General features: G+C 41.8%; 1 protein-coding gene across 1 annotated transcript; it reads left to right on the forward strand.

The window, feature by feature from the left end:
• Window positions 1-1288: 1288 nt before the first annotated feature.
• On the forward strand, window positions 1289-26534 carry tle3a (TLE family member 3, transcriptional corepressor a). Its single transcript, XM_081372751.1, has 21 exons — window positions 1289-2391; window positions 2833-2991; window positions 3680-3780; window positions 4798-4861; window positions 6306-6350; window positions 11603-11665; window positions 11843-11947; window positions 16330-16531; window positions 17024-17031; window positions 19284-19406; window positions 19495-19545; window positions 19715-19867; window positions 20500-20629; window positions 20945-21108; window positions 22464-22537; window positions 22797-23046; window positions 23208-23455; window positions 23561-23708; window positions 24160-24310; window positions 24505-24581; window positions 25011-26534. Exons 2-21 carry the CDS (start codon window positions 2968-2970, stop codon window positions 25116-25118), a joined length of 2289 nt encoding a protein of 762 aa, XP_081228877.1. The 5' UTR covers window positions 1289-2391; window positions 2833-2967; the 3' UTR covers window positions 25119-26534.
• Window positions 26535-26968: the final 434 nt, after the last annotated feature.

Consider the following 26968-nt stretch of genomic DNA (forward strand, 5'->3'; position numbering starts at 1 on the left):
CACAGTGGCTGGGGTTTCCGTGTAAATAAACAGTGAGGAGGTCTGTGTGGGTGGAGGGGCCCTGGCCTTCTCCCTGGGGTTAGGCCTAGTCTTTTGTTGCTCTAAATCCAAGCACTTTCTATTGAGGAGGATGGGGGGTTGCCTGGGAGAGATTAGTCTGCCAGTTCTGACACCCACACACACACATACATTCTCCTTCTCTTTCAGCCAAAAGAACAGCCCTGATAAGCACCTCCTGATTTTTTCCCTTTTTTTATCAAAAGGATGGACAGAATCAAAAGTATCAGTCACAGGCCAACAACAGAACATGACGTGTGTCTCTATGCATGACACCCTCGATTCAAAACCAAAACCACAGTCCATAAATACTAAAGACTTCACATCACTGAGCTGTAAGTAGTCCCAGACCTGGAATAAACATTAAGGAAATTCATGGTGCATTGCATTTTTTTTTTCCTACAAGACCACCCTGGTATTTATATGTTGTATATTATCCATATTGATATGCATATTATAAAATAGAAAAGTATGAAATGCGCAAATCCAAGAACAAGTAAACAACAATAGAAAAGTATGTGATATGCAAAGAACAAGTAAACAATAAAAATATAATAATAAATAAAATAGGAATAGCGGAAAAAATAGGATGTTAGATCATTTTTGTATATATAAAAAAGAGATTTCTCTCTCTAAAAAAAAAAAAAAGATATTACAATATTATACACCATACAATATTAAATGCCCTAATCACAAAGCATTAATTTCTCTCTAAATACTAACTTGTTTGTAAACAAATATCATCATGTTTAGACATAATTTTACATTTTCTTAATTTATTTCCTTTTTCAAGTAATAAAATCAACTTATAGTGTATAACGATGCTATTTTATATGTGAGTAACATGTGGTTATGAGCGAAGGGATTTTTTTTATGTTATTAAGTGTTTGCATGCTCCTTTGCTCCTTTGTTTTATGTAAGGCTCTCATTACCACGTGGTAGTAACAGATTGTTTGAACTGGAAAGAAAAGCCATTCGAAGCTAATTAAGCAGCCATTCCAGGCACTATTCACGGGCAGAAGAGCGAGAAGCACAGGCATTTGTCAGCGCTTGACCCCGCGTGGTATTGATTGACAACAAACCTTCTTGAATGACAGCCTTAACCTTTACTGTCCAATTGCAGTCGAGAGAATATGAATGCTACTCTGTGATTGGCTGAGAAGCTGTAAAGCCGCAAAGGGATCCCACGTGGGTGCAACAGAAGAAACTGCACGGGATTGGGCGCTTCTTCCTCTGAGTTCAGACATGGCTGTTGTTCACGGAGATCAAACCTGAACAATCATCGTATTCCCAACGCTAGCTATCTGTCCATCTTGACGATATGTCATATTCGTATAGATGTCCACGTTGGGTACATTATGTTATGAAAGCGACATTAGCTTGAGAAATCTGAAAATAATGTTTTTTAAACACCGATTGAACCTGCGTTATTTAAATAGGAAAATTAAACGGATTAGAAGTTATGCGTATTATATATACCTACTTTAATTTGTGATTTATTTATTTTTAACCGTGAGATGTACACACAAACGTTATTGATGTGTGTAATCTCACCGTTTTCCTCTAAAAAAAACTTTAAGGCAGATTTCTAACCTAGGCTACTAAACATTTAATGCTTTAACCGACATAAATAATAAATAATAGTGTTTGTAATACACAATGTTGTTGTTTTCCTGCTCAGAACGTCGTCTGGGTCTATACTGTGACTGTGTTAGATCTCCAAACAAAGACATTGACTGTGACATCGGTCCACTTTGTTCAAAAATACCTAGAAATGTTCAGCGACTGCATTACGAGCTACCTGTTCTGATCTAAAATGGCGAGTATGATGTCATGCATCAGGATGCAGTCCCCACGTGGGGACGCGGCCCTGCAATTGGCAGGCAGGGCGAAACTCTCGGTTCTCTCATCTCATTGGCTAGCAAGAGGCGCTCTCGCAGTGGCTCAGCCCTCGTGTCAGTAGACTGTCTGTGTGTGGCACAGGCTTGCATTGCTGGACGAAGGGGAAATGCTCGAGCGGCGAAGAAGTACAACGTTACACTTTTAAACGTCCCAAACCTCTTCAAATTCGGAAGTATCTTTTTGGCAGTGTTTTCTGGGGATTACACGAACCTTTTTTTCGCGCCGTGGAGTTTGGCGTCTCTTTATTTCTTTGCCTCGGAGAAGCTGATTCTCATCGAGTCGCTTCTTGTGATAGAGCGAGCGCACGAGAGATGTTCGCCACCGTTCGCGTCAACCAGGAACCATATTTTTCTCTCAAATACTGAAGCCGTGATTAACATTTCAGAAGTGGAACAGTGGAAGTGATTCGGCAGTTCGGGCGCACAAAGACAGGTACAGTGGGCTAGCAGGTTAGCTAACGACAATAGCTCGTTATCCAACCAACCAAGACTTGAAACGCTTCTCACACTCACACACTGACTGAGCTCATCACTTATCACTTTGTCGACTCATTTACGGGCTTCTTATTCGGTTTCTTTCAAGCAATGTGAAGTGCTAGATGAGGTCCTGTCAAAATATCAGTTGCCAAACAAAGAAAAACACCAAATTTCTTCTCAATGTTCCTGTTTTTTTTTTAGTAGCAGAGAATGTGTCGTTTCGCTCGAGCGTGTAGTTTTTTCCCCTGACACAATGAACGGAGTTGTTTTCAAAGTGCAGGTGAAAATATGTATCTCAACCGCAAGTTTAAATGTCCAACACTCATTTTTACCCTCTGCTTGAATGTAACGGTCTCCTCCTCGTCTGTTTGTTTATTTTTCATTGTTTGGGTTCCAGCAACCGAGATCTGAGAGGATTTTTGCCCCCAGCGTCCAGTTGGCTTCGTGTCCGGCTGATTTTTACAGTACAGTGGCGTGCCAGTGGACACCCCCCACCCAATAGACCTCCAAAAAATAAAGGATACATTTCAAAATGTATCCACAGGGCCGGCATCCGGTAAGTGCATCTTGAACTGATATGGAACATAATTGCTACATCTGCATCAGTTTAGCTGGAGAGCAAGGGCAGAGCCGCCCGTCCATGACGAACGACATCCTGATGTGCATGATGTGCACCTTCATTTGATTTGCTAAGCCCTGGTGCCTGTGATAATGCTTTGAAGTGAAAGAGCAGGGTGGTTGGAAGCACAATCAAGTGGGGTAAAAACCTCTGAAGCCTCTTGTCAATAAAAGAGTTGATGTTGAATGGTAAAGAAATCATCTTTGTTCTCTTGTAGGTAAATTTTCATGTTTTTTCACAAGCACCTGGTTTAGAAAGAGAGAGAGAGAGAAAGAGAGGCTGGAAACAACAGCTTTTTACAGGCGTAGTTTGGCACGCTCAGACCTATCCAAGCGAGGCGACCCCATTTCTCCCGCCGGTGTTTATGTGAGGCACTAAAACGGCAGACCTAGAACTGTAAAGATTCCCCCCCGCCTCCTTTGTCAGAGAGCTACTGGTGCTCCAGCTATCTCCCAGATGTCACTGTAGCGTGGATGTCACCCCCAGCCCTCATTCAGGCTGAAATATTAGAGCTGCTCTCCCAGGGCCCAGAATGCATTAGAGGCTCGCTCTGCAGTCGGTGGAAAACAAATTTGGTTCTCTGAGGATGTAATTGAGTTTGATTGATGTGATGGCTGTCTTTCAGGCGCCCCACCAGCCTGGTCAGCCAGGCTTCAAATTCACTGTGGCGGAGTCCTGTGACAGGATCAAAGACGAATTTCAGTTCCTGCAAGCCCAGTATCACAGGTAATAATTTAGAGTTATATGGCTGTAAAGTAGCTTGTACAATTACCGCTTGGCCTAATTGTGTTTCACAGGCGAAAGAGGAAAAATAAATCTAATTTGTGTTTTATTTTATTTTTAAAGTGTGCTTAATGGTAAAAAATGTGAAGTAAAAGTGCATGATGTATCGGCACCATATTGGTTATTAGCTAATGTTATGGACATTTAATTGTAGATGTTTATTCTGCCTGTTTTTAGATTTTTGATTACTGCAGCTGTCATCTAATATTTTAGTACAAAAATGGGTAACACTTTACAATAAGGTCTCATTTGTTAACATTAGTTAATGTATTAACTAACATGAAATACAATTGTTACAGTATGTATTAATCTTTGTTAATGTTAGTTAATAAAAATACAGTTCATTGTTTGTTCATGTAAGTTCACAAATTAACTAATGTTAACAAATACAACTTTTGAATTCCATAATGTGTTAGATGTTAAAATTAACAAGAATTAATATTAATAAATGCTGTAGAAGTAGCTATTGTTCAATCTTTATTTCATGTTAACTAAAGTAGTTAACAAATGAAACCTTATTGTATAGTGTTACCCAAAAAGGACATATTTTTTGTGTGAATTTTGTTTATTATTATGTCTGACTTCACTTTAGCATTACCAAAACTTGAACGTTTGCTGATGTGAGAGTGACAAAATTGTTATTTTATCTATTTGTGATTTTATTATTACTCTTATTGCTTTAAAAAGCAGTTTAGGTTTTTATTATCCGCTATAATGTGAAAAGTGTTATTATACTAGTTCATAAATGAAAATATTATTATTTTCATTAGGCAGAATTTTAATATCGCTGCGTCCCTAATTTAAAGTGTTAAAATTGATTTTATTACTTTTAAAATGAAGCCTTGTAAAATGTGAATTTATTTGTTTAGCTTCATGTTTGCACTGTGGATTATTTTTGTGGGTGTAAGCAGTGAAAACACATGTTTGTTCAGTAGCTGATTTGTTTTGTTTTCATCACAGTCTTAAAGTGGAGTACGACAAACTGGCCAATGAGAAGACAGAGATGCAGCGCCATTATGTCATGGTAAGATTAGCCAATATGTAAGCTGCCATTACTAGTAGCTGGGGCGAAGGCAGATGCCTTGTTGCGTGTCTCTCTGTATGTGTGTGTTTTAGAATGTGTTTGTGAAACCCCCTCTGGTGCTTTTAGTTCAGCCTCCTGCTTTATTAAAGGGCCCTGACTGACTGCTCTTAGCCTCGGGCCCTTTCATACGCCAACCCTTAACCGTAGGGGTCAATGACCACAGCATTGTCCCCTCTTCTCTCTCCCCCTTTTCTCTCCCCCTTCTCTCTACCTCCCTCTGTGTGTGGATCTGATTATTCTCCAAGGAGACGCTGCTCTCAGACAAATGCATGGCTGTAAATTGGGTGAGGGGTGATGGAGGAGTGCCAGAGGCGTCTGTGGGAAAATACTAGATCGCAACAGAAATCCAAAGTCTCTGCAGCGTTCCGTCTTTGATTACAAGATTTTCCGCACAAACAAACGGCTACATAAATTCAGTGTTAATCTTAATCACGGGCTTAATCATTTACACAACGCCAAAGCCCTAAATTCAATCGTAGACATTCAGGAGATCAAAACAGCCTCATGTTAGGATTTATGATAGGGAGAGGAAAAACAAAGCTTTTCGTGGTGTAGCTAAACAAGGTTAAACTGTGGAAGTGTATTCTCTTATCTTGTGTAAACATGCGAGCAATGACTTTAACCAATACCCAGGGACGCTAGTTAAACATTCCATTCACAGGAAAAAGCATGTCAGTCAGAAAGAGGAGGAGAGGTTAGGTAAACACCATGTAGAATCCCCATGCTGACTGTTTGAGCTGATAGCGTCAATATCTAGACTTGCAGAGGGATCAGGGTGTTTTTAAATCTTTCTTTTTATTATTATTATTTTTATTTATTTACTAGGTTTTGGTAGAACAAGGTGAGGCATTTAAAAAAAAAAACATTTTTAATATGGTTTAAAATTTTGTTTATGTGAACAGGTTTCCCAGAGTCAAAATTGTAAAATTGTCACTTTCAGTCATGAAATTAGTGGAAATGTTATTTCCTATTGTTTTTTTTTTTTTCTGCTTGAATATCAATTTTGGCTACAAATAGCTTTTTGTGAAAAATTATTATATTACCTTTTGACCAATAAAATACTATTTTTACCATAAAAAGATTTATGGGACATATAGGATTTAATTGGTCAGAACGTATGGGAACTCTGACCTCAAAACCATGTGGGATTTCCATTGTAAACTTTTATCGTTATAATTTAGAGAAAAAGAAACTGCAGAAATGAGAGGCTGTTTTGGGACATGATGTTGAAGTGCGCAGCAAAAGCCTGTTCTCCTCTTTTCCCCTCATGTTTCACTAGAATCTGACTTTCTTTTCTCTACTCTCTGATGTGAGGTGAAAATGTTTGATGTTCCTCGGATGGAATAAAAAAAAACTGAGTATTTTTCATTTCTCTTTCTTTCAGTACTATGAGATGTCCTATGGGCTGAACATTGAAATGCACAAACAGGTATGTAGCCCTTTGATCCGTGTTCACACAATCTTTGAGTCACAGAGGATCCATGCGCTGTGTGTGTAGACGTCAGTCAATGCAGTCACACTGGTGTGTTAGGAGACAAGTGAAGTGCACTCCTTAGAGATGATGAGAGAGAGACTGTAGACTGTGTTCTTTTGAGCAGCCGTTAGTATAAGCTAGAAGTCAGGACATTACAAGCGCACACACAGAGTCACACACACACGTCTCTTTTCCTGCTTGTGCTGAGTAGAGTGTGGTCAGACAGCTTTGATAAGATTAAAGTCAGGACTTTGGCAGGAGGGGCCGTGTGATTTAATGACTAAAGGGAGCAGAGTGTGGAGTCCCTATTATGTCAGCACATTTAAGACACCCTTTATAAATTAATGCTAAGGGAAAAACAGACTGCCATGAATTCATCCCCTCCAATCAATTCTTACCCTGCAATTTCTCTAGGGCTGCAACTAACATATATTTTAATAATTGGATAATTGGTCATTTATATCTTTGATTTGATCATATATTCCATATCTTTTTCAATAAGCGCCTGAAGCCAGAATCATGGCCACATTAAACTATATGACCTATTATGACCTTCTTTGAAGCATTGGGCCAATTGTGTTGACCTTTTTCCCCTCCTCTGCCATTTAAAAAAAAAAGTCCTGACAGAATTGTTTTTTTTCCTACTGCAAATTGACATCACTAATAAATGTTATCTGTGCACAGGATAAGAACTGACTAAGTGACTGTTTTCATATTGATATCAACTTTTGTTTTTATAAATCAGTTGTTTATTTCCTATTTTTTGTCCACCTTACTACTTTCAAAAGTTGTACTTCAAATTTAGGTGACTCTTCCACCGTATTTGCAAAGACTAATCTGATATGTCTTGGCATTATTGTGATGCATCGTACATCGTCCTGTCCCCTAGATACTAATAATGAGATTGTGCTGGGCACCAGATGTAGTTAGGCCACCTAAGAGACAACCCAGCTTCCTCAGCCTGCTCCCCTTCTCCACCAGATGAAGGTTAATGGCATCAGGGAGGAGCTTCTGGATGGCGATCCATCAGTGTCCACAGTGTGAATCTCTGCACTCCTCTGTCTGTCAGGGCCCTTGCCCCTGCGATGCCTCCTGTTAACCACTTATCTCCCAACTGGTAGCTGAGGGACAGAAGAGTGAGAGAATAGGAGTAGAAGGTGGGAGGCCTGGCCTTGTGTAAACGAGTTAATCGACTGATCCATTTTAGCGCCTTGACTTTTATCAGGAACCGCCACAGAGCCCATGGATGCACTATTGAATTATTCATCCAACGCTGAGTCTAACCTGCTAAAGAGGAGGGAGGTAATGCTGTTCATAAGCAAACAGACAGATCCCACCTTTTTATCCAGGTCTGTTGATCTGGGTTAAACTGAACCCAGGAGCGGATACCAGACGTGCGGGTGGTTAACCAACCGAGGTAGTGTAGATTGCCGGATCCACACCGCTTTATTCTCAGCACTGAGGATTTAATTCTGACCGCTAGGCAATCCGTTTCCTCATCCATTCTGTCGTCTCTAGGCACTTTGTATTTTAAACAGTCGCGGCATAATGCGGATTTCAGGATGCACGCTAGTGTCTGATACCTGCAGACAGCCATAGTGAGGGAGGAAATGCAGCTGTAATAGCAGCTGCTCCATGTCAATGAGCTGCTGTGATGACAGAGGTGCACTCACAGCGTAGCTTATTTTGTGAGTTTTTCTCACCTGGTGTGAGACTCAGAAGGAATCTCCTCCCCTCTCCTCGCTGTCAAACCCAGATTGTGGCAGTCAGGCCCGGCTTGACATGAGGACGCTGATAAATGATTTATAAGGGGTGCCCTAGGAAGTGTTTGCTAACTGCTGGATTGTCCTTCTCTATGTGAGCCAAAGCAAACTGACTGGCTCAGTGAGATGAGTACACAAAGCCTCTGATAAAGAGGTGGGAGGATTGGGAAACACAGGCCTGCTCCGTCATACTGTTTATGGTGGTTAGGCCATGAAACCAGGTGAACCTGTACAATGACTCTCCAAACATATGCATAATAGAGCAGGGCTATTTGCAGAGTCTGAGTATGTCAGAGACAAGCAAAAAAACAAAACAATTGAAAACACAAGCTATCCACCCGTGCAGACCTACAGCCCAGCTCCACTAATGTCGATCAATGCAGGTAAATTTTAATGCCAGTTCTCAACAGTGCTGCAAGTTAACAACCCTGTTAAGCTTGTGCTCTCACCTCCGCCACACACACATATAGATCTTGTTATACCTTTACTACTGAGCATGAGGCTGTCAGAGAGCATTACCACCCTCTCACCCTGGCAGAATACAGGGGCCCCATCAACCTGGCTAGGTCAAGTATTGTTTGTGATGGAGACGCATGCCTGGAAGGGCCAGTTGTTTTCCTCTATATTCAATGCTCATCAGCGTCTCACTCCATTCCGCTGGCGCTGATGGCAACAGACAAATAGCTTTCAGCACGCCATTGACAGCCTGGCCCTGGAGTGCTCTTGAAATGGTGCTAGACAGGTCCGAGTACCTGTAATTGTGTACCAGAGCGTGAAGCTCGCCACTTAAGAGGCAGGCTTTCATCTGCTTAAAGTGACATCCTATTTTTATCCGCAGTTGTAGCTAAAAGCTCTGCTTGTCCAGCTCAATGCACAGCACTGCTTTCATCATAGATTCATATATTACGCACAGCATATGACGACTTTTTACGTACATCACCGCCGTCGGACATGTTTTCCCCCGACAGCGGGATTGTTTTTGCAAGATAAAGCATGAAGCTTTAGAGTGAGTGTCAGATAAGGCAACCCTTGACCTCACTCGGCCAGCTGTCAACGTCGCGTTAAGCCCTTAAGGAATGTGTTCGATGCTCTCCAGGCCTCTCAGCAAATCCTGTCAAATGTTAGGCTGCTATTGACGCGGTTTATCTTGGCAAATAAGGATTATACACTGAGCTGGCTTTTCAACCAGCATTTTGTTGATGCGTTCTTCTAGTAATTTTTTTCCAGAGTATAGTAGGGTGTCTAAAAGCTGAACTTGTACCCTGCTTGTCACACAAAGTTTGACTATAGTTTTTGAGAATGTGTAAAGCTGGTTTAGGGATGCACAAAATGTAATGTATTTATTTATATGATTTTTTTATGTATTTTTTTTTATTTTTATATATTTCATACATATTGTCATTCTAACCTGTTACAGATTTACAATTTTATACTTTGCAAGCACCAAGCACTTAAAAAAAAAGTACTTATATTTACTAACAGCAATATGGGCAAAATTATATTGCGCATTTCTAAATGTCAAATTTTTTAAATATTTTGATGTACCATCATGCTTTTGAAATGGATTTATGTACATAATCTCAGATTGTGCTGAGCGTTTCATTTTTATATGGTCGGCTATAGTATTTTCTTTAATAGCGTGCATGGTTTATTCAATATTTCCACTATAGCTTGTCCCTACATACGAAGAGAGGGAGCAAAACTTTCTTGGGTGTTACAGAGTATCTTGTACAAAAATATTGTGTCTGGATTCTGCAACCGCTTGGCATTTTCGGCAATATGTTATAAATAATTTCCTGGTCGGTGCAGCGATGCGTGTTTGCCATTGAAATGAAAAATAGAGCTGAAATTCCTGTGATGTGTTTGTACTCCGTTCTGGCCCTGGGTTGAACTGAGCCTCATCAATTCTATAGATGATGTATCTGTAGCCGAGTTATTTTTCAGAGGCTTTCCTTCCCCTGTCCTTTGGTCTCAGTCAAAGCCAGTGCCAGACCTGTGATGTGAGCCCCTTTCATCAGTGGAAGAGGCTGTGATGTCGGCTGTGCTGTGTTCCTGCTGGCGTCTGATGATGGAAAGGAAGAGGGATGGAGTACATCCTACTGTAGCTGCATGTAGCCTTGGGTGGAGAGCCCTGGCTTTGCCCCCACCCCTCCTTTTACTGTCATGTGTTCTCACAACGACCCCACATCATCCTCCGCTATTGCTCGCCTTTTTATCCACCATTCGTGTGCGGTACTCAGCCGATCGACAGGCCGAAAATTCAATTTAATGACCTGCCTGTGTGCACGTAATATGATTTTACAGGCTGTTACGGTCAAGCTGAGGTACCATTTGCATAATGATCGGCGCACGATAGGAGACGGGGCCTGCTCGGCTACAGTTGCCATGGCAACGGTCAGGCGGGTGGAGAGAGAATGAAGGTCGGGTCCCTGCGGTGGGCTAGATGAAGGGGGGACTTGGGGGTGGGTTGCTGAGAAAATGAAAAAGGTGGGGTCTGGAGAAGGCAAAATAGGTCTCAGCTCCTGACAGGTCTGGACGTAATCCACCTTTGTTCATTAGACACATTATTGTGATGTGAACAATTTCTGTTCTGTTGTAAAGGCTCATCAGAATGCAGATTTTAAAGGTGTGAGTATTCCTACAGACATTTGGGCCAAATTTCTGAATAACGTGTTCAGCTTTAAATGAATATGGTGTAATTAAATGTGTGCTTTTTTTTTTTTTTACTTCTAGGTTGTAGTAATTTTAAAAAAATTATTATAAAAGCACTGATGCAACAAAGATGCTAAAATCTTTTGTTTCTGACTGCTGCTTAGACTGTGTGTAAAAAATTTGGATGGTGGAAATTCATAAATTTGGGATTTATAAAACAGCTTTTTTGTGGTCAGCCCTTAAGTCTTTTATCACATTCGTCTGCTTCCAACATGCCCTCAGGGACTGTCTGCATTATTTAACATCTGCTAAACAACAGGAGTTGGCAGTCATTTTGATGTGGAGACATGTAAAATGAACGGAATCAACTTCTGCAAGCTTTTCTTTTTAGTGCAATTACAAATCAGTGGTGATAATGGTAGAGATGAAAATGTGAAGTTCAGAGTACAAAGGAAAGTCTTGTGTGCTAGTAGAATGTACCTGCAGGCTGATGGCAGCTGAAGTGCAGTGCTACTCTTAACAGCTCCAGTGTATCTGGCTCGTTCTTCGTGTGGTTTGGAGTATACACTCATCGCAGCTGTGCTCTCTCTCTCTCTCCCCTGGGCTCTCATAATGTTTTAAATATTTCACATGTCAATATCACGCAGTTTGGAGTGTGCCGAGTCAAGCGGTTCTGATTGCCGTGGTAATTGGCTTAATCGTTGGGAAACGCTAAAAAAGGCTTAGTGGTGCACTTTAACAGAAGTAAATTAACCCTTTTTTTACTTTTTCCTCTTTCTTTTCCTCTTCCAGACTGAGATTGCCAAAAGGCTCAATGCTATCCTAGCCCAGATTATGCCTTTTCTGTCACAAGAGGTGAGTTTTATTTGAATTATAGCTTCATTTTAGTTTTAGATGTAGTGTTTTGAGCTTTATAAAAATTTGAAACCATATCTTTTCTCCTAAGTTTTTGTACTGTTTATTATTAAGAACTTTTAGATTTGTAATTTGCTTTGACTCTGAATTTAACCAGATTTTCTCTCCCTCTTGCAGCACCAACAGCAAGTAGCACAAGCTGTTGAACGTGCAAAGCAAGTGACAATGACTGAACTAAATGCTATCATCGGGGTACGTGGACTTCCCAATCTGCCTCTCACCGTGTGTATACCTCTTTAATTACTTCATTTGACCTTAAGAACGGGGTAAACCTGCACTGTTGTAGATGCAAAATAACCCTATTAACTGATTTAACGATTAATTTTGGAATTAGTAGCTTATTTTAATCATGTGCAGGTTTGCCCCTACAATGAATGCCTTTTTAATGTTTTAAAGATTGAACTGTGTGCTTAATCTGATTAAAATGTATTTGTGGATTGAGTGAGGAAGTGGATGCATTTATAGGTATATTAGGGTCAGAGTTGGCGTTAACTGTAAACTTTCTGTCATAAACCGAATTTACAATATTTTAGTATCTGATTAAAAAAAGAGAATGATAGAAAATATTCAACCCAGTCCATTAAAGGGATGGATAATGATTATTTGCAGCACAATCTCTGATTAGGTCTCACTTTTCTTTACTTATTGGCTCATAGCTGCATTATTGTTTCTCTAATGTACAGCCGGACACTGTTGACCAAGCTTTATTTAGTCTACTCTATATGTGGCAGGAGTGTTCTTAGTGTCCTCTGTCCCCTGAGTTTGCATCTAGAAGCTGTTCAGAGCTCTCTTTCAGCATTAGAGGCTGGATACCTTTAATTAGATCAGGTTTTACAAGAGAGACTCATTCCTCTCTGCTGACCTGGATTGTGCTGGGAATTAAAGACAAATAGGATCTTGCACACATATCCCTGAACTACCACAGCAGTTATTTTCCTAGAATTGCCCACAACTCCCTTCTAAACGTCACTTATTGATCAGGGGCAAGTGACCCAGATCCCTATCAACATGTAGGCAAAAACAAATCTGACCCCTGTACGTCCAGAAGTAAGGCTTGCTCTGATCTGAGCCTGCTTTGATTCGCCGCCTTTAGATTTGCTCTACAGGTGAAGAATCTGATAATCATGGGGTGAAGGTTTGAGGGTGGATTTGTGTTGTCTGATATTGGAATTCAATTAGATCCTGAGCATTGACACTTACTCAGAGATAACTCCAGGAATCAAGTCTGAACGGAGTAGTCATGTGGTCGCTCTTAAATGCCACGTTATCTCCAGGAAGGATAACCGTCTGATGGCTTTGATGTTATATTACAGCAGACCAACTTTAATGGCTCTTAATCTTTTAGAACTCATCAAAAAGTTGAAAAGCAGGAAACATACTTGCTTGTCGGAGAGTTTTTTCTTTGAGTTGGGGGTTATTTGTAATTCACACAGTAGTAGGCAGTATGTGTGCACTCACGCAGGTGTCATAGTCCTCATAAATAGTATAAGGCAAAGGTGAGATGTGAGCTACACGTACACACACACACACACACACACTCTCTCAGAGCAAAAACCACCAGCATCTCTTATTGATGAACCTCAGGGCTGGTAATAGGATGCATCTAGGGCAGCAGCTTTTTTTTTTTTCTGCTGTGCTTTGACTTTGATCAGAGCTCTTAAGATGGCCTCCTCTGGCAGCTCAGCATTTCTGCCCTCACCAACAGTGTGTGTTTATCTACAATAGCCCTATTTATTTAAAAAAAAGCACAAGTATGTATATACACATTTTATATTGTTCTCAGTTCTTTCTCCCTAAGCTCAACTTCCTCTCTGTTTTGATTGGACTGGTCTGATTGTCAGGAGTTTGTAGGCTGTGGTTGAGTTTGAAGCTTGTAGTGGTAGGCTTGGCAATATATTAAATATTCACAATTTGCTGGGTGTATAAAACTAAGCTGCTTAGTTTTATGTTGATTTTAACATGCTTCTTATTTATTCATTAGGTTTTCAAAAGAGCATGTCATTAGACTTGTGACTTTTAATAACATCTTTGATTGACACTTGACTTTAGTATATATTGCATTAAAAGTGGTACGTTTGATTTATTTCCGGGAATCAGTTAAAATAGTCATATTCAATTAATTGATTTAGTGCTCCAATTCAACTATTTGTGAAATGTTTTAGTGAAATTATTTTCTTTTCTACCATGTACTACTGTTGCGTTGGTGCAAATACATAAAAAATGAATTGGCTATATTTTTCCTTCTGTTTATTTAGTGGAAAACATGCATTTGATTATTTTAACTAGGCATACATTTTTACTGTATTTTTACTTTTACAATTTAATTGGCTGCTTGGTCAATGTTAATTCCTCTAATTAAAAGAATAAATAGCCTTTTCAAAACTAAAATAAACACATGTAATATAGATATATCTATTGAATGTTGTCCAAAGGCAAAAAATGAAATAAAGATGTGATTGTTTTAGCTATATTTCCCAGCTCGATGCAGTGGGCAATCATCTGCTGTGGATGTATGGATAGATCTCTATTAAGACTGCCCCCATCTGTGCTGTGGGCCCAATTAAGTGTGTTTGTGGCCGAGAGGGTGAATCATGGGGCTTTATGTTTTTGAATCCCCTCAGGCCTGCATGTTGCATGGTTACAGCACTAAACTCAGGATGGGGTTGTTTAACATACACACCTGAGAATAGAAAAAGGCGCTTGTCTGATTTAGCCACTTATCTTTTTATATGTCCATTGTTAATTGTTCACACTGGCCCTAGATTCATTGTTTTGCTGTAAGAGGGAGAGATTAGCACCAGTTGAGACGGTCTTTATGCAGGAATATTAAATTACTGGAGACATTTTATTTCTTTATTTTCTTGTCTTCATAGCCGGGTCTCTAATGAGGGTTCTCTTATTGTCCATGCATATTACACATCAGTGGCTCATTAGCTGGAATGAGCAGGGAGGGTTCTCCCCCATGAATCAACGGCTTCTTTAATTTCCCATGTGGTCAGTCATCATCTCTGAAGCCACACTCAACCCCCACCCTTTTCACTAGCGGTTCACCTCACTTCCTGACACATCCACATGAACACCCTAGCACCTACACTGTTTCTCTCTTACAATCACTCACTTCCACTCTTGTCTCACTATCTCTCTTCTTTTCTCTTGCCCTTTCACTCTCTCTTCAAGAACATGCACCCACCACCCACGCTGAGTGCCACGGTACACACACACCTCACACACACACTTCCTTATCACATCTCCTCACAGATCCACACTCTGAGGCACAGCTCATAATTGGCTTGGCAGCTCTGTTGTGTTGGGGAGGGTAAGGTTGCAGGTTCAAATCCCAAGCGGAGCTCTTCTATATACCATTCGCTCTTCTGCCAATCTCAAAGGCCCGAGTCTCAATATACAGCCAGCTGTGCAAATAATCCGCAAAGCTGTTAGCAATTATACTCACCGCGAATAAGGGCCTGTGATGGACATCTTAATAATGATTTACCCACTGGAAAAGGGCAAGCTTTTGGAGCATTCCAGACTTATAAATAAGCCTTTAGTATTGATATTTACTTATGGCATGGCATTAATGACCTGCTGATAATTCTGAAAGGTTGTACCACCATGATCGCCATACATAGCCAATAACATCTACCCTTTCTAAGTCAAGCCAAAAAAAAAAAAATCAGGATTCTTGAAGAATGACCGTATATGGTCATTGATTGAATGGTGAGGTCTGTACAGAGTTGGGCGGTATGTGCACTAACAGCCATTTAAATAATTCATTCTTCCTGTGGATGCTAATAAATTGTGGAGGCTGGGTTTTTTGTTGTTGTTTTTTTTCCTTTATTGGTGTCTCTGCTAAGTATTATTTAACCTTGCTTTAAACTGCTCGCTTCCCATGCTGAGTGGTTTTTAACTCTCGTCAGTTTCCTCCAAGCTTTTCAAATATTGATGGAGGTATTGGAGGCTTGAACGCGTGCCAGAACAGGACCCCTCGTTCTTGGCCGCCGTTGCCGCAGCCGCTCGACATGCACACACACACAAAAGCGGGGCCCAGCTGCTGTTGGAGTGGTGTTTAAAGTTTGGTTTTCTTGAGTGACTCATACTTTGTGCAATAACCAGACCCAAATTTGAGGGAAGTAAATATAGCCGTCCAGCGTTTTGATGGGGCTAAGGAGCAGGTGGTGTTAAGCCAATGAGCTGACAGCATTCCAATGCCTGCTGTCTTTAAACTATCTTAAATAGGGCTTGACGACTCTTTTGGAGAGTATGAGTGAGTGTGAGTTTTATTATTTAATGAGTGAATTTACATGCTTCTTTTTGTATAATATTCCACAGATTTTGTTACATTTGAGCTGGGAACCTGAAACGTAAAGTCACTAGGTGCACGACACTGCAATTTTTTATATTTTCAGGTTAAGATCCAATCTACATAGAGGCAGGGTTGTTTGCAGGATCCTCAAATATGACTTGCAAGCATGTGAGGATGTAAACATCCCAGGACCCCCGCCTGTGCTTCTGAATTGGCCTCACAGAAGCAGTGTGTTTTGATTGTGGCATAGATTTCTCTACTTTTTTCCCTCTGGCCCACTCTGTTGTCTGTCTCTCTGCAGCAGCAGCAACTCCAGGCCCAGCACCTCTCTCATGCCGCTCACGGCCCTGTGGCTTTACCTCCCCACCCTTCTGGCCTTCAGCCACCAGGAATCCCACCAGTCACCGGCTCTGGCTCGGGCCTGCTGGCTCTGGGAGCCTTGGGAAGTCAGCCACACTTGCCGGTGAAGGATGAAAAAAACCACCATGACCTGGAGCACCGAGGTAAGGAGCACACTCCCACACTGCTCTCATTTAAAGCCAAGAGAGTGGAACATTAGTTGCTCAGCCATACAGAACTCTTGTGTGAATCAAACTCTTGTTTCGTAACACCCTCCTCTTCAATAATTATTACAGCTCTTATAGTGCTGCTGACATTATTGACCTCCTAAGGTTTTCTTTATAAGAGTACACTACTCTCATGGCTTACCATTTAAGGATGTAGCCTATTTTCAGAGAAGAACCGAGAGTGTATAAAGCGATTGAACATACACATGACACTCTCTGTGGCTTGAATGATTGGCCAAGGTTAATAAAGGACACATGCTAATGGTTTGCTAGCTGTATTGTGTACATAACAGACATATTCTGCCTGCTGATGAAATCCTCTCTTAACTCTGATTTTCAGTCGGTCAGGGTAATTGACTTTTGTTTATCTCTGTTTTGTTTTGCCGTTCTGCCTGTCTTTCAACGCCAACCGGGGTCTGCTGACTACAGAGAGCACGGTGAGTCTCAGGTTTCCTGTTGCCTCAGTTGTCCTCTTCGATTTCTCTGTCTTAATAGCTTTCTTCCAAACCTAGTGAGCTGCCTACATAGGCAGCAACTCTGCACAGGAGATTCAAGACTTTGTTGATTTCAGTAGATATTGGAAGTTAGCATGTTGCTAAACATTGGATAAAATAATCTATTGGTAGGTTTTATCCGTGTTTTTCTGTATTGAATATGATATATATATAATACTTAATAACTTTAAACATTATGAAATAAATGTCTCACCGCCGTTATGATTTTATTTACAAAGTGTCGAAAAGCAGCATAATTAAGTTGCATAGTGTTTTGAACAGCTTTCATGTCAGGAACACTCCTTAAATGATACCTTAATGTTTCCTCCATAGGCGGCTCACTAGGTTTTGAAACGGAGCAAATATGTCTTAGTTGTACTGGGTGAATACCACCTCTTGGCCCATTTCATGCCTAAGAAAATTTCCATTAATGTAAATGTCAAGTAAGATCTTTCATCCTGAAGCACACGCAACTCGTGCACGAAATGGTAATCTGCGTTCATTAAAATGACTAATAGAGAAACAAGCTTTTTATGAAATAAGCACTCACATCTCTCCGCAGATGGGAAATGACTCGTATTACAGTGCGCAGATTAGCGCGGCTCTATAATTTCATCACAATTAAAGACGACGTCGACTCCCTCCCTCCTTTGTGGGATTTATTTTATCCCTCTCCCCTCTTACCCACCCCTCTGCTATCTCCACTTGTTTACCGCCCCTCTCCGCTCTCTTTTGCTAGTGTAATAAATATGTATGAGCACAGGCGCGGGAATTGTTTTCCTCCCTCTCATCTCTGTGCCCTTGTAAAAGGCATTTATTCGACGGGGTTTAAATCTCTCTGATGGCTGATTGTGGCCGTGAGATTGGGTTTCTGCTGGCCCGGCGAGGCCTGAATGGGTGCAGTCATGTCTGAAGGAAGGGGAGCTCCTCTGGCGGTTAGCAGTCCAGGCGCTGTTGTGAGTTCGCTGCTGCCGTTGTCTAAGGTCATCTGATAGCACGCTGGTGACTCTCCTTAATGAGTCACGCTAAGCATCTCTTTAGAAGGTCAGACATCATGCAAAGAGAGCGAGAGAAACAGAGACTATTGGGCGTTCGGCCCAGTCTGCTACTTCATCTTCTCAGCTGAATCCTTTTACGCTTCCAGTGATCTGGCCACATTTTCCCTTGTGAATCTTGTTGCCTCACACTGAGTGAAGGCTCTTGGGACAGGATGAGTAAAGCTCTAGGAGAAGGGATTGTTTTGAGAAAGTGCCCAGAGAGCACTCAAAGTCCTGTTGCATATGGAGCATGCTTGCTAAAGACTATGAAAGTCATGAAATATTTTTACAGCGCATTATTGTGAGTATGGGCGGTGGCCTCAAGCAGAGTCATCCACCATTTCCTAAGGATGTAAGTCCCCTTTTCCATTTTTCTGCCCTGTAGTCACTGCAGGCCCACAGTGTGCTGAGGGAAGGGTACTAGGTGATCAATGGCTATTACATGCTCCCACACACACAGCCAGAGTTGGACTTCTCACAGATAATGGGCAGTTGTTCGACAATAACGTGCTGCTCAGGTCTTCCTGAAGCTGTTTGTTGTGTCTTTTAGAAGATGGAGGGATTGAGGTGGGGAAATGAAGGGAGGGCAGTAGGGGAAAGTAAAAACAAGCCCCTCTTTGCTATGGTTAACTGTCTCTGTAGTGCAGCCAGCACATTTTTCTGTGTTTAGTCTACTGTGGGTTGTTAGATACCGCTTGGTCACTATATTATGTTAGGCCTGTTTTGGGCATTCGAGTTGGATAGCTGGAATGAATAAATTGCTTTTGGCTTTTTAAGTGTGCGGTTTTGGAGTGATAAGAGCTACTCTGTCCTTTTTTTTTCTCCTTGCTGTTGATTTCCGAGCTTGGATCTCCTTCATATCCGACAGCTGTGAAGTACCTGTCATTGTAATAGTTTCTGGCTCTAAACTCAAATAATTTATTTGTCACATTACATAAAACCAGAAATAAACTTGAATCAGGTTGAATCAAGTTGAACTAGTGTGTGCTGAAAGGGGTTGATGGGTCCTATAGGCTATTTTCAAAGCTATTTAGTGGTCTTGTGACAGTGGAAAACAGTGGAAACCACCTGCAGATCTGCATGTAGAGATAAATGAGTTGAATCAAAGTCTGCAGTCTGATGGCACACTTTCATATTTCCCCTCTGTCTCCTCCTCAGAACAACTCCATCTCTCCATCAGACAGCCTGCGCACAACCAGCGAGAAACACCGTGGCTCCTCCGATTACAGCTTGGACTCCAAGAAACGCAAAGTGGAGGACAAGGACAGCATGAGCCGATATGTGAGTGATGTTACCTGAACCTCCAATAAAAGATTCTTGTGTAACAAAATGCTAGGGATACTAACTAGTTGACACATTGTGTTTTCAGGACAGTGACGGAGACAAAAGTGATGATCTGGTGGTTGATGTTTCCAACGAGGTGAGAAACATATTTTATGTTGGGACTGACAAGTTATTAGAAATTGAATGCAAATTTTAAAATTGAATTTGCGCTTTTATTTTCATTAATTCAAATGAAATGTCATCAATTATTCCTTGCATATATATTGTCTTATATTTAACTCCTGATATATATATTTGTGCTCTAGGACCCTGCCACACCCAGAGGCAGCCCTGCCCACTCCCCTCCTGAGAACGGCATAGATAAGCCCCGCCCAGCAAAGAAAGATACGCCCAACAGCCCCGCCTCTGTGGCCTCTTCTGGCAGCACCCCCTCCTCTAAAAACAAGGAGCACGGCCATGTACGGATCTTTTTCTCACACTGTCACGCACGCACATCTGGCTACATTTAATACAGAATGCTGCATTTATGTGTATCAGCTCTATCTGGATTTTTATACTGTAATAATTGGTAGCACTACAAGATTTGATAGAATATGGGTCTGTGCCACTGAAGCAGAATTATAGGATATGTTTGATGGGAGGGGGCAGCTAGGGAAGCCTGAACGCCCTGTGATCTTCCACTCTCTCTAATGGCTCAGGAGTGAATGTCTGTTTCCCAGCCTCAGCTTTAAATACATCTGTAAATGTCAGGGATAATGCATTCCCATAGCTGGATCAGTCGTGTCTTCCCTGCTAATAACTCAATGCGTTTAACCATTCTGGGCCTCTGCATCAAAAAAAAAGATTAGAGGGAGAAGCGAGGGAAGGATAAAACGAGCCTCATCTCCATTGTAGCAGTAATGGGTTTGGGGATAAATAGCAGGGTTTATAGTTTCGTAGGAGTAGTGAGTTTGTCAGAATTGGATTGGATTAGGTTCTGGCGGCACTTAAATCTTCTGCCTGGATGCTGCCTCGTTTGGGGGATTTTAACTCTGTTTTCTCTATCTCTCTCTTTCTCCCTTCTCCTCCCTCTCTTCTCTCACATCTGCAGAATGACAAATCCTCCACACCCGGTCTCAAGTCCAACACCCCCACGCCTCGTAACGATGCCCCCACCCCGGGTACCAGCACCACCCCTGGGCTGCGGCCCATCCTGGGCAAGGCTCCGATGGAAGTTCTAAGTGAGTTCATAATCAATGTTCGCAGAGGTGTCGTTTCACTCTATACTGTCACCTCCCGCATCGTACAATACAAACACAGCCAATATTGTAACCAAAAGAGAGTTCTTTGCATATGGAAATAATCCAAAGCTTCAGCAAATTTTTAGGCTTGCCTTTTTAACAGAGCTTAAAGCAGTTTTCGTAAAACTAGTCTTTGAAGCAGCTCAGTGTAGGCAGGTCTTTGATTGAGATTTATCTCCCTGTTCCCGAGTTCAGCTCCTTTCCCCGCGGTTGACTGATACTGATTTATGATTGGCTGTGTGTCTGTGCTTGCAGCCGCCCCTGCTCTGCGCACCCCCCTCTCTTACCCAACTCCCTTTGCCATGATGAGCCACCATGAGATGAATGGTTCTCTGACCAGCCCTGGAGTCTATGCCGGCCTTCACATCTCTCCTCAGATGAGTGCGGCCGCTGCTGCTGCCTACGGACGCTCGCCCATGGTGAGTGTCTGTGTGTGTATGTACGTACGTGAATAAGCGCCTTCAAAAGAAGGGGTACAGGGAAAAAAATATTAACAGATGCATCATGATCCTGGATCTGTTGAAAATTTAAATTAATAATCTTGTAGGAAGTGGTTCTTTTTCATGTACAACCACAGATAACAATATTCATGCTCTTTAAAAACAATAGAATTTAAGGTTTCTCAATGCGGTATTGCAATATGTGTACAAAAGAAAGCTGAATAAGAGTTGACATAACATGTTTAATTGGTGGGTCTGAGCAGGCAAATGTTTTATATGTGAAATATTTACACATAATTTGGCAATAGGCCACCTGAACTCCCCAAAGATGTGTGCCGCTACGCTTCTGCTAAATTTTTTTGATGTATTGAGAATTATTTTGCAATCATATATGTGACTCCCTGAAACAAAATCAAATCAAATCCTGAGGTGCCTGAAGATTCCCACCCATACTCAAAAGTTGGTCTGTCCCCCACCTTACCTTTCTTTTCCAATTTCTGCCTTTCATTTCTTTTTATTTTCTTGCTCGATTTCAATCTCTGTCTCTCTCACCCAAAGCCCACAACCTGAGAGTGGAGGGAGTGCATGAGGTGATGTAGTGTGTGTGACTGGGTGTGAAATGAGCGTTACATTGACTGGGCTCTCAGGCTACCTGACTGCCTGCCGTCTGATTGCTTCATCCTTTCGGTTAAATGAAGGTGCAGGGCACAAACCATTCCTCTGTGGTTGCATGGTTGTTTTTGCAGTATACATTGATCTAGTCAAGTTAAAGGAATATTACACAGCACAAAAATCTAAACAGTCATCTTTTACTCACCCTTATGTTGTTCCAAACCAATAAAATGCCATGGAGAAATTTTGAAGAATTGTATTGAATTTATTTATCTTTTTCTTTGCATAAACAATGAATGGGGGCTGAGAGTTTCAAGCTTAAAAAAATGCAAAAATTAAATAAATCATGGTACATTCGAAGTCAGAAGTAACACTCCGAGCTAGATTGGTTTGGTTTAGTTCAAAAGCATATCATTGAGACTGGTCCTGTGAACTGAATCAACTGATTAATTGAAAAATAATTATTTATTTACATATTTTGGACATTTTTCACACACAGCTATTGAATGGCTCCATAAGACATGAATCATAGGGCACAAGTAATATGCACCACTTTTTTAATAAATGCAGACCTTACAGGTTTCAAACTGCACAAGAGTAAGTAAATAAAAAGTGAATCTATGCACAGGTCTACTGTAAAAGGCTTTGCTTGTGGTGTTTGTAATGTGTGTTTTAATACAGATCTTTGTTGAAATGCAGCATGTTCTGTTTTGTTTCTGTAGGCGGGTTTCGAGCACCCTCATATGAGAGCTCCCGGCCTCCCTGCCAGCCTCACCTCAATCTCTGGTGGAAAACCGTAAGTGTCCGTCAAAGATTAAATGATCATAAATAACTAACTTGTAGCCGCACTAGACCGTTTTCTTTCCCCACACTATTTATGTAATGGTTCCATGAGAGTGCTTAAGAGCACAACCTTTTCCACCTCTTAATACCTCATTTCAAACTACTTACTCATATTGCTGTAATTTATTTAATTAACCCACTTCAATCAGTGCGCTGTTGACTGCTAGATTACTAACGAGGTCTCTCTCTCCTTGTCTGTCTGTCTCTCTCAGAGCCTACTCTTTCCACGTCAGTGCTGACGGACAGATGCAGCCTGTGCCCTTCCCTCCAGACGCTCTCATTGGTCCAGGGATCCCACGCCATGCCCGTCAGATTAACACACTCAGTCATGGGGAGGTTGTGTGTGCCGTGACTATCAGCAACCCGACTCGCCACGTCTACACTGGTGGCAAGGGCTGTGTTAAGATCTGGGACATCAGTCAGCCTGGAAGCAAGAGTCCAGTGTCTCAACTTGACTGCCTGGTAAGGGCCAAAATCATACTTACTAGAACTATTGCTCCTCTTATTGTTTATATTATATTAATAAAGCTTTACATACTTATAGTACTTTTTTAGTTGCTTCTAAAAAGTAACATCTCATAACATTGAAGTATTTGTGGGAATATTTTATTGTCCCTCTACAGAACAGGGACAACTACATTCGGTCCTGTAAGCTGTTGCCTGATGGCCGCACACTTATCGTCGGAGGGGAGGCCAGCACTTTGACCATTTGGGATCTTGCCTCCCAGACACCCCGCATCAAAGCCGAGCTGACCTCCTCCGCACCGGCCTGCTACGCACTGGCCATCAGTCCAGACGCCAAGGTGTGCTTCTCCTGCTGCAGCGATGGAAACATCGCCGTCTGGGACCTCCACAACCAGACCCTCGTCAGGTGGGCCTATTTCAGGATTTTTTTTCTTGTGAATTACATTTTCTTATGTCTTTAAGATTAAAAGCAAGGCCTTTCTCTAAACCCTTTACTTTTTGTGATTTGCAGGCAATTTCAAGGCCACACAGATGGTGCCAGCTGCATTGACATCTCTCATGATGGCACCAAACTCTGGACAGGTGGCCTTGATAACACAGTCCGCTCCTGGGACCTGAGAGAGGGCCGGCAACTCCAACAGCATGACTTCACGTCTCAGGTTAGGCCACAGCACAATCGTGGAGCTTTGAAGTCACGATGAAACGTTGACAGATCTTTTCTACTGTATTGTGACATACATCCGAGTTTATCAATACTGAAAAAGAAAAAATGTAGAGTGGTGTTCTATGCATCGGTTGTTGATTTAGATTTTGAAGTATGGTCATTGCATTCAAAAATGTAGGCAGATGAATGTGAGTATGCAGGGGCGGGTATGACTAAATTATCTGCAAAGTCCTGCGTACATCACTGGAGTCTGTTTCACCAGGAGATCGAGTTATGAAATATTCATCATTATTTTATTTTTTATTTTTTAAATTAAACTTACATGGATCAATAGTTCACAATATGACCTAAAACATGCATTAGGAAAAAAAATACATTTTCATTTCATGCTGGCTTCAAGTGCAAAGCTATGGCGCTCAACTTGTGTCTGTTCCCCCCAAACGTAGATCTTCTCCCTGGGCTACTGTCCGACGGGTGAGTGGCTGGCTGTTGGCATGGAAAGTAGCAATGTGGAGGTGCTCCACCACACCAAGCCTGACAAGTACCAGCTGCATCTTCACGAGAGCTGCGTTCTCTCTCTCAAGTTTGCCTACTGTGGTAAGAGACTTATTCAAGCTTCACAGATTGAGTGCAGACACTCTATACATATCTTCACTAGAGCTTCACTTCTGCACAGCACAATGACAGAACCTTGACTGTCCATTGTTTTGTTTTTTTTGCTTTCTGTGCATATCTCCATTTTGCCTGTACTCTGAACATAGCTCTAATTACGTTTGATTTCCCTTGACAAGGTAAATGGTTTGTGAGCACTGGGAAGGACAATCTGTTGAATGCATGGAGGACTCCCTACGGCGCCAGCATATTCCAGGTACAGAGATCAATACAGACTGTCTGCAGGAAATGTGTGGGTTGCCTGAATCAGTAGAAAGGGCACGGTGACCGCTGGCTGACAGGCCAGGCCTTGATCAGCGGAAATGGCCTGGAGTATGTCATTAACGCTGGGTCCTGACCACTTAGTGCGGATGTGGGTCCGCGTGTGTAGCTTGCATCTACCAGCTTAAGAGTAAATAATGATAACCCTTCAAGTGTTTATGATAGAAGGGGCTCGGCATGAACGCTAATGCATCATTTGGTGGGTGGAGAGAAGTGCTTTATATATACAGTTGTCAGCATTTTCTTCGAGTAATAGAGGATGTCTGAAGAGTTTTATGCAGGCCCTTTGTGGCACATTTGAAGTTAGTTTTTACATATTTTTATTTCACCAGATTTATTGTGGCTTTTTTTCCCCTTCTCGCAGTCAAAGGAATCATCCTCGGTCCTGAGCTGTGACATATCAGCCGATGACAAATACATTGTTACAGGCTCTGGAGACAAGAAGGCCACGGTGTATGAAGTGATCTACTAGACTGAGAGGTAACAGACTGGAGCACTCAGGCCTCTGGAGGAGGAAGGGGACACACACAACTTCTCACTCCAGTGACTCTCCTAGTCAAACAGACAGGAACAGCCCTTGTCTGTCTGACTGTCTGTCTCACACTCACTGACTTTTTACTGACTGACCGCAGAGGTGAACGAGTGTATGCTGGGGTGACCCTGGACTGAGCTGCCTGGACTAAGACATGAATGTGCAGCCCTACAGACCCCAAACACTCGGCCCGGTTCATATGGCACTAGAGAACACTCGATGTTTCCTTACTTGCTGTTATTTTTTTTTTATTTTTTTGTTTCAAATATTTCTTTGTTGGATTTTGTTTCCTTATTTTTCCCCCCCCTCACTATGCAGTGAGAATGTTCCATAATGCATTGTGAAGCAGCGCTTCGTTCTGAAACTTCATCTGTGTGGAGGGTATGTGAAAAGTGTACATAATGGAGTATTAAAATGCCTTTTATAGATTTATATTTTGGTGTCCTGTTACACTTGTGATGGTTCTCTTCTCTCTCTCTCTCTCTCTCTCTCTCTCTCTCTCTCTCTCTCTCTCTCTCTCTCTCATTCTCTCCTTGATGCTTCGTTTCCCCTTCGAGGTTTGGAAATTAGATTAAGACGTTTTTTCTATGAGGATATTCTATTCCGGTTTCCCCTCCCTTTGAGAAGTTCATTTTCCAAGCTGACCTTTTATGGAAATCTAATTTACTTTTTTCTTCCCTCCTGAAAAACAATTTTGAGCTAAATCACATTACAGAGGCGTTTTTGTAAAATGTCCTGTGGATTTTTTTTTGAGTGGCTTAAACCCGATGCAAGGCACCTGAGACTGCAGTTGAGACTCCGCGGGGAGGGGCGTTTCAGTTCTCAAACAAACTCCCTGTCTGCTCTGCCTTCCTGTGAGAAAAGAGAGCCTGCCTCGTACAAGCAGACAGTTCCTCAATGGTGCACTCGGCCCTGGATTTTGATATTTACCGATTAGTAGAGGACTACTTTCAAACCTGTGACTTCATTGTGCTGTTGTATGACCAGCACATGACATCATCTCTTGTAGTGGAAGACTTGGAATTTGGATCAATTGGTTATTTTTTTCCCCCTTTCTTGAGTCTCAAGTGACACTGTGTTTTGTGTGCATAGTGCTCCATATACAGGAAACACAAGAGTAAAATGTCTGCCGATAAGACAAATGGACTGTAACACCCTGGTCTAACGCACAGACATTTACCTACTGTCCAGCTTGTTTATAGCATCACACTGTTAGTATGCCCCCTCCTGAAAATAAAGAGAAAAGAGCTGCAAGAAGTGGACACGTCTCAAAATACACACCAAAGTATGTAGCAAACTGTGTTGTCACTGAAGATATGTACAGTTGTTGATAATTCAATAAACTGTTTTTTTTGTAAAAAAAAAAAAAAAAATATTTAAGATTGTCTCAGTGTTGTAAACTAGACTCTCACCGTTGGCCTGTTCGGTGGGTATTGTAATGGTGCATCAATGGGGAGTTGAACTTCAAGGCACTTGAGGGGAAGAATGACGCAAACCCTGCTCTTCGGCCTCTCTGAATGTTCTGTTGGTAGTGGAGCACTCTTATTAGGAGGTCAGCTGAGATGAATGCCCTCTCCAGCCCTTATTTTCTGTCTGTTCCTCTGTATAGCGAGGGGCTCTCTTTGAGAGCTCCATCCCCTCGCCTCTTTAGTGATGTTTTTGTAAGACTATAAAAGCAGAGACGGATGGTTTTGGCTCTGAAACGCTCTCGGCCTCTGCTTTCCTCTGCTTGGTTCCCTTTCTGTAATGCCCCCCCACATAGACACAAGTGTGCATTTCCTGAGTGCATC

The sequence above is a fragment of the Scardinius erythrophthalmus genome, assembly GCF_964197995.2.
Source record: "Scardinius erythrophthalmus genome assembly, chromosome: 8".
Lineage (NCBI taxonomy): Eukaryota > Metazoa > Chordata > Actinopteri > Cypriniformes > Leuciscidae > Scardinius > Scardinius erythrophthalmus.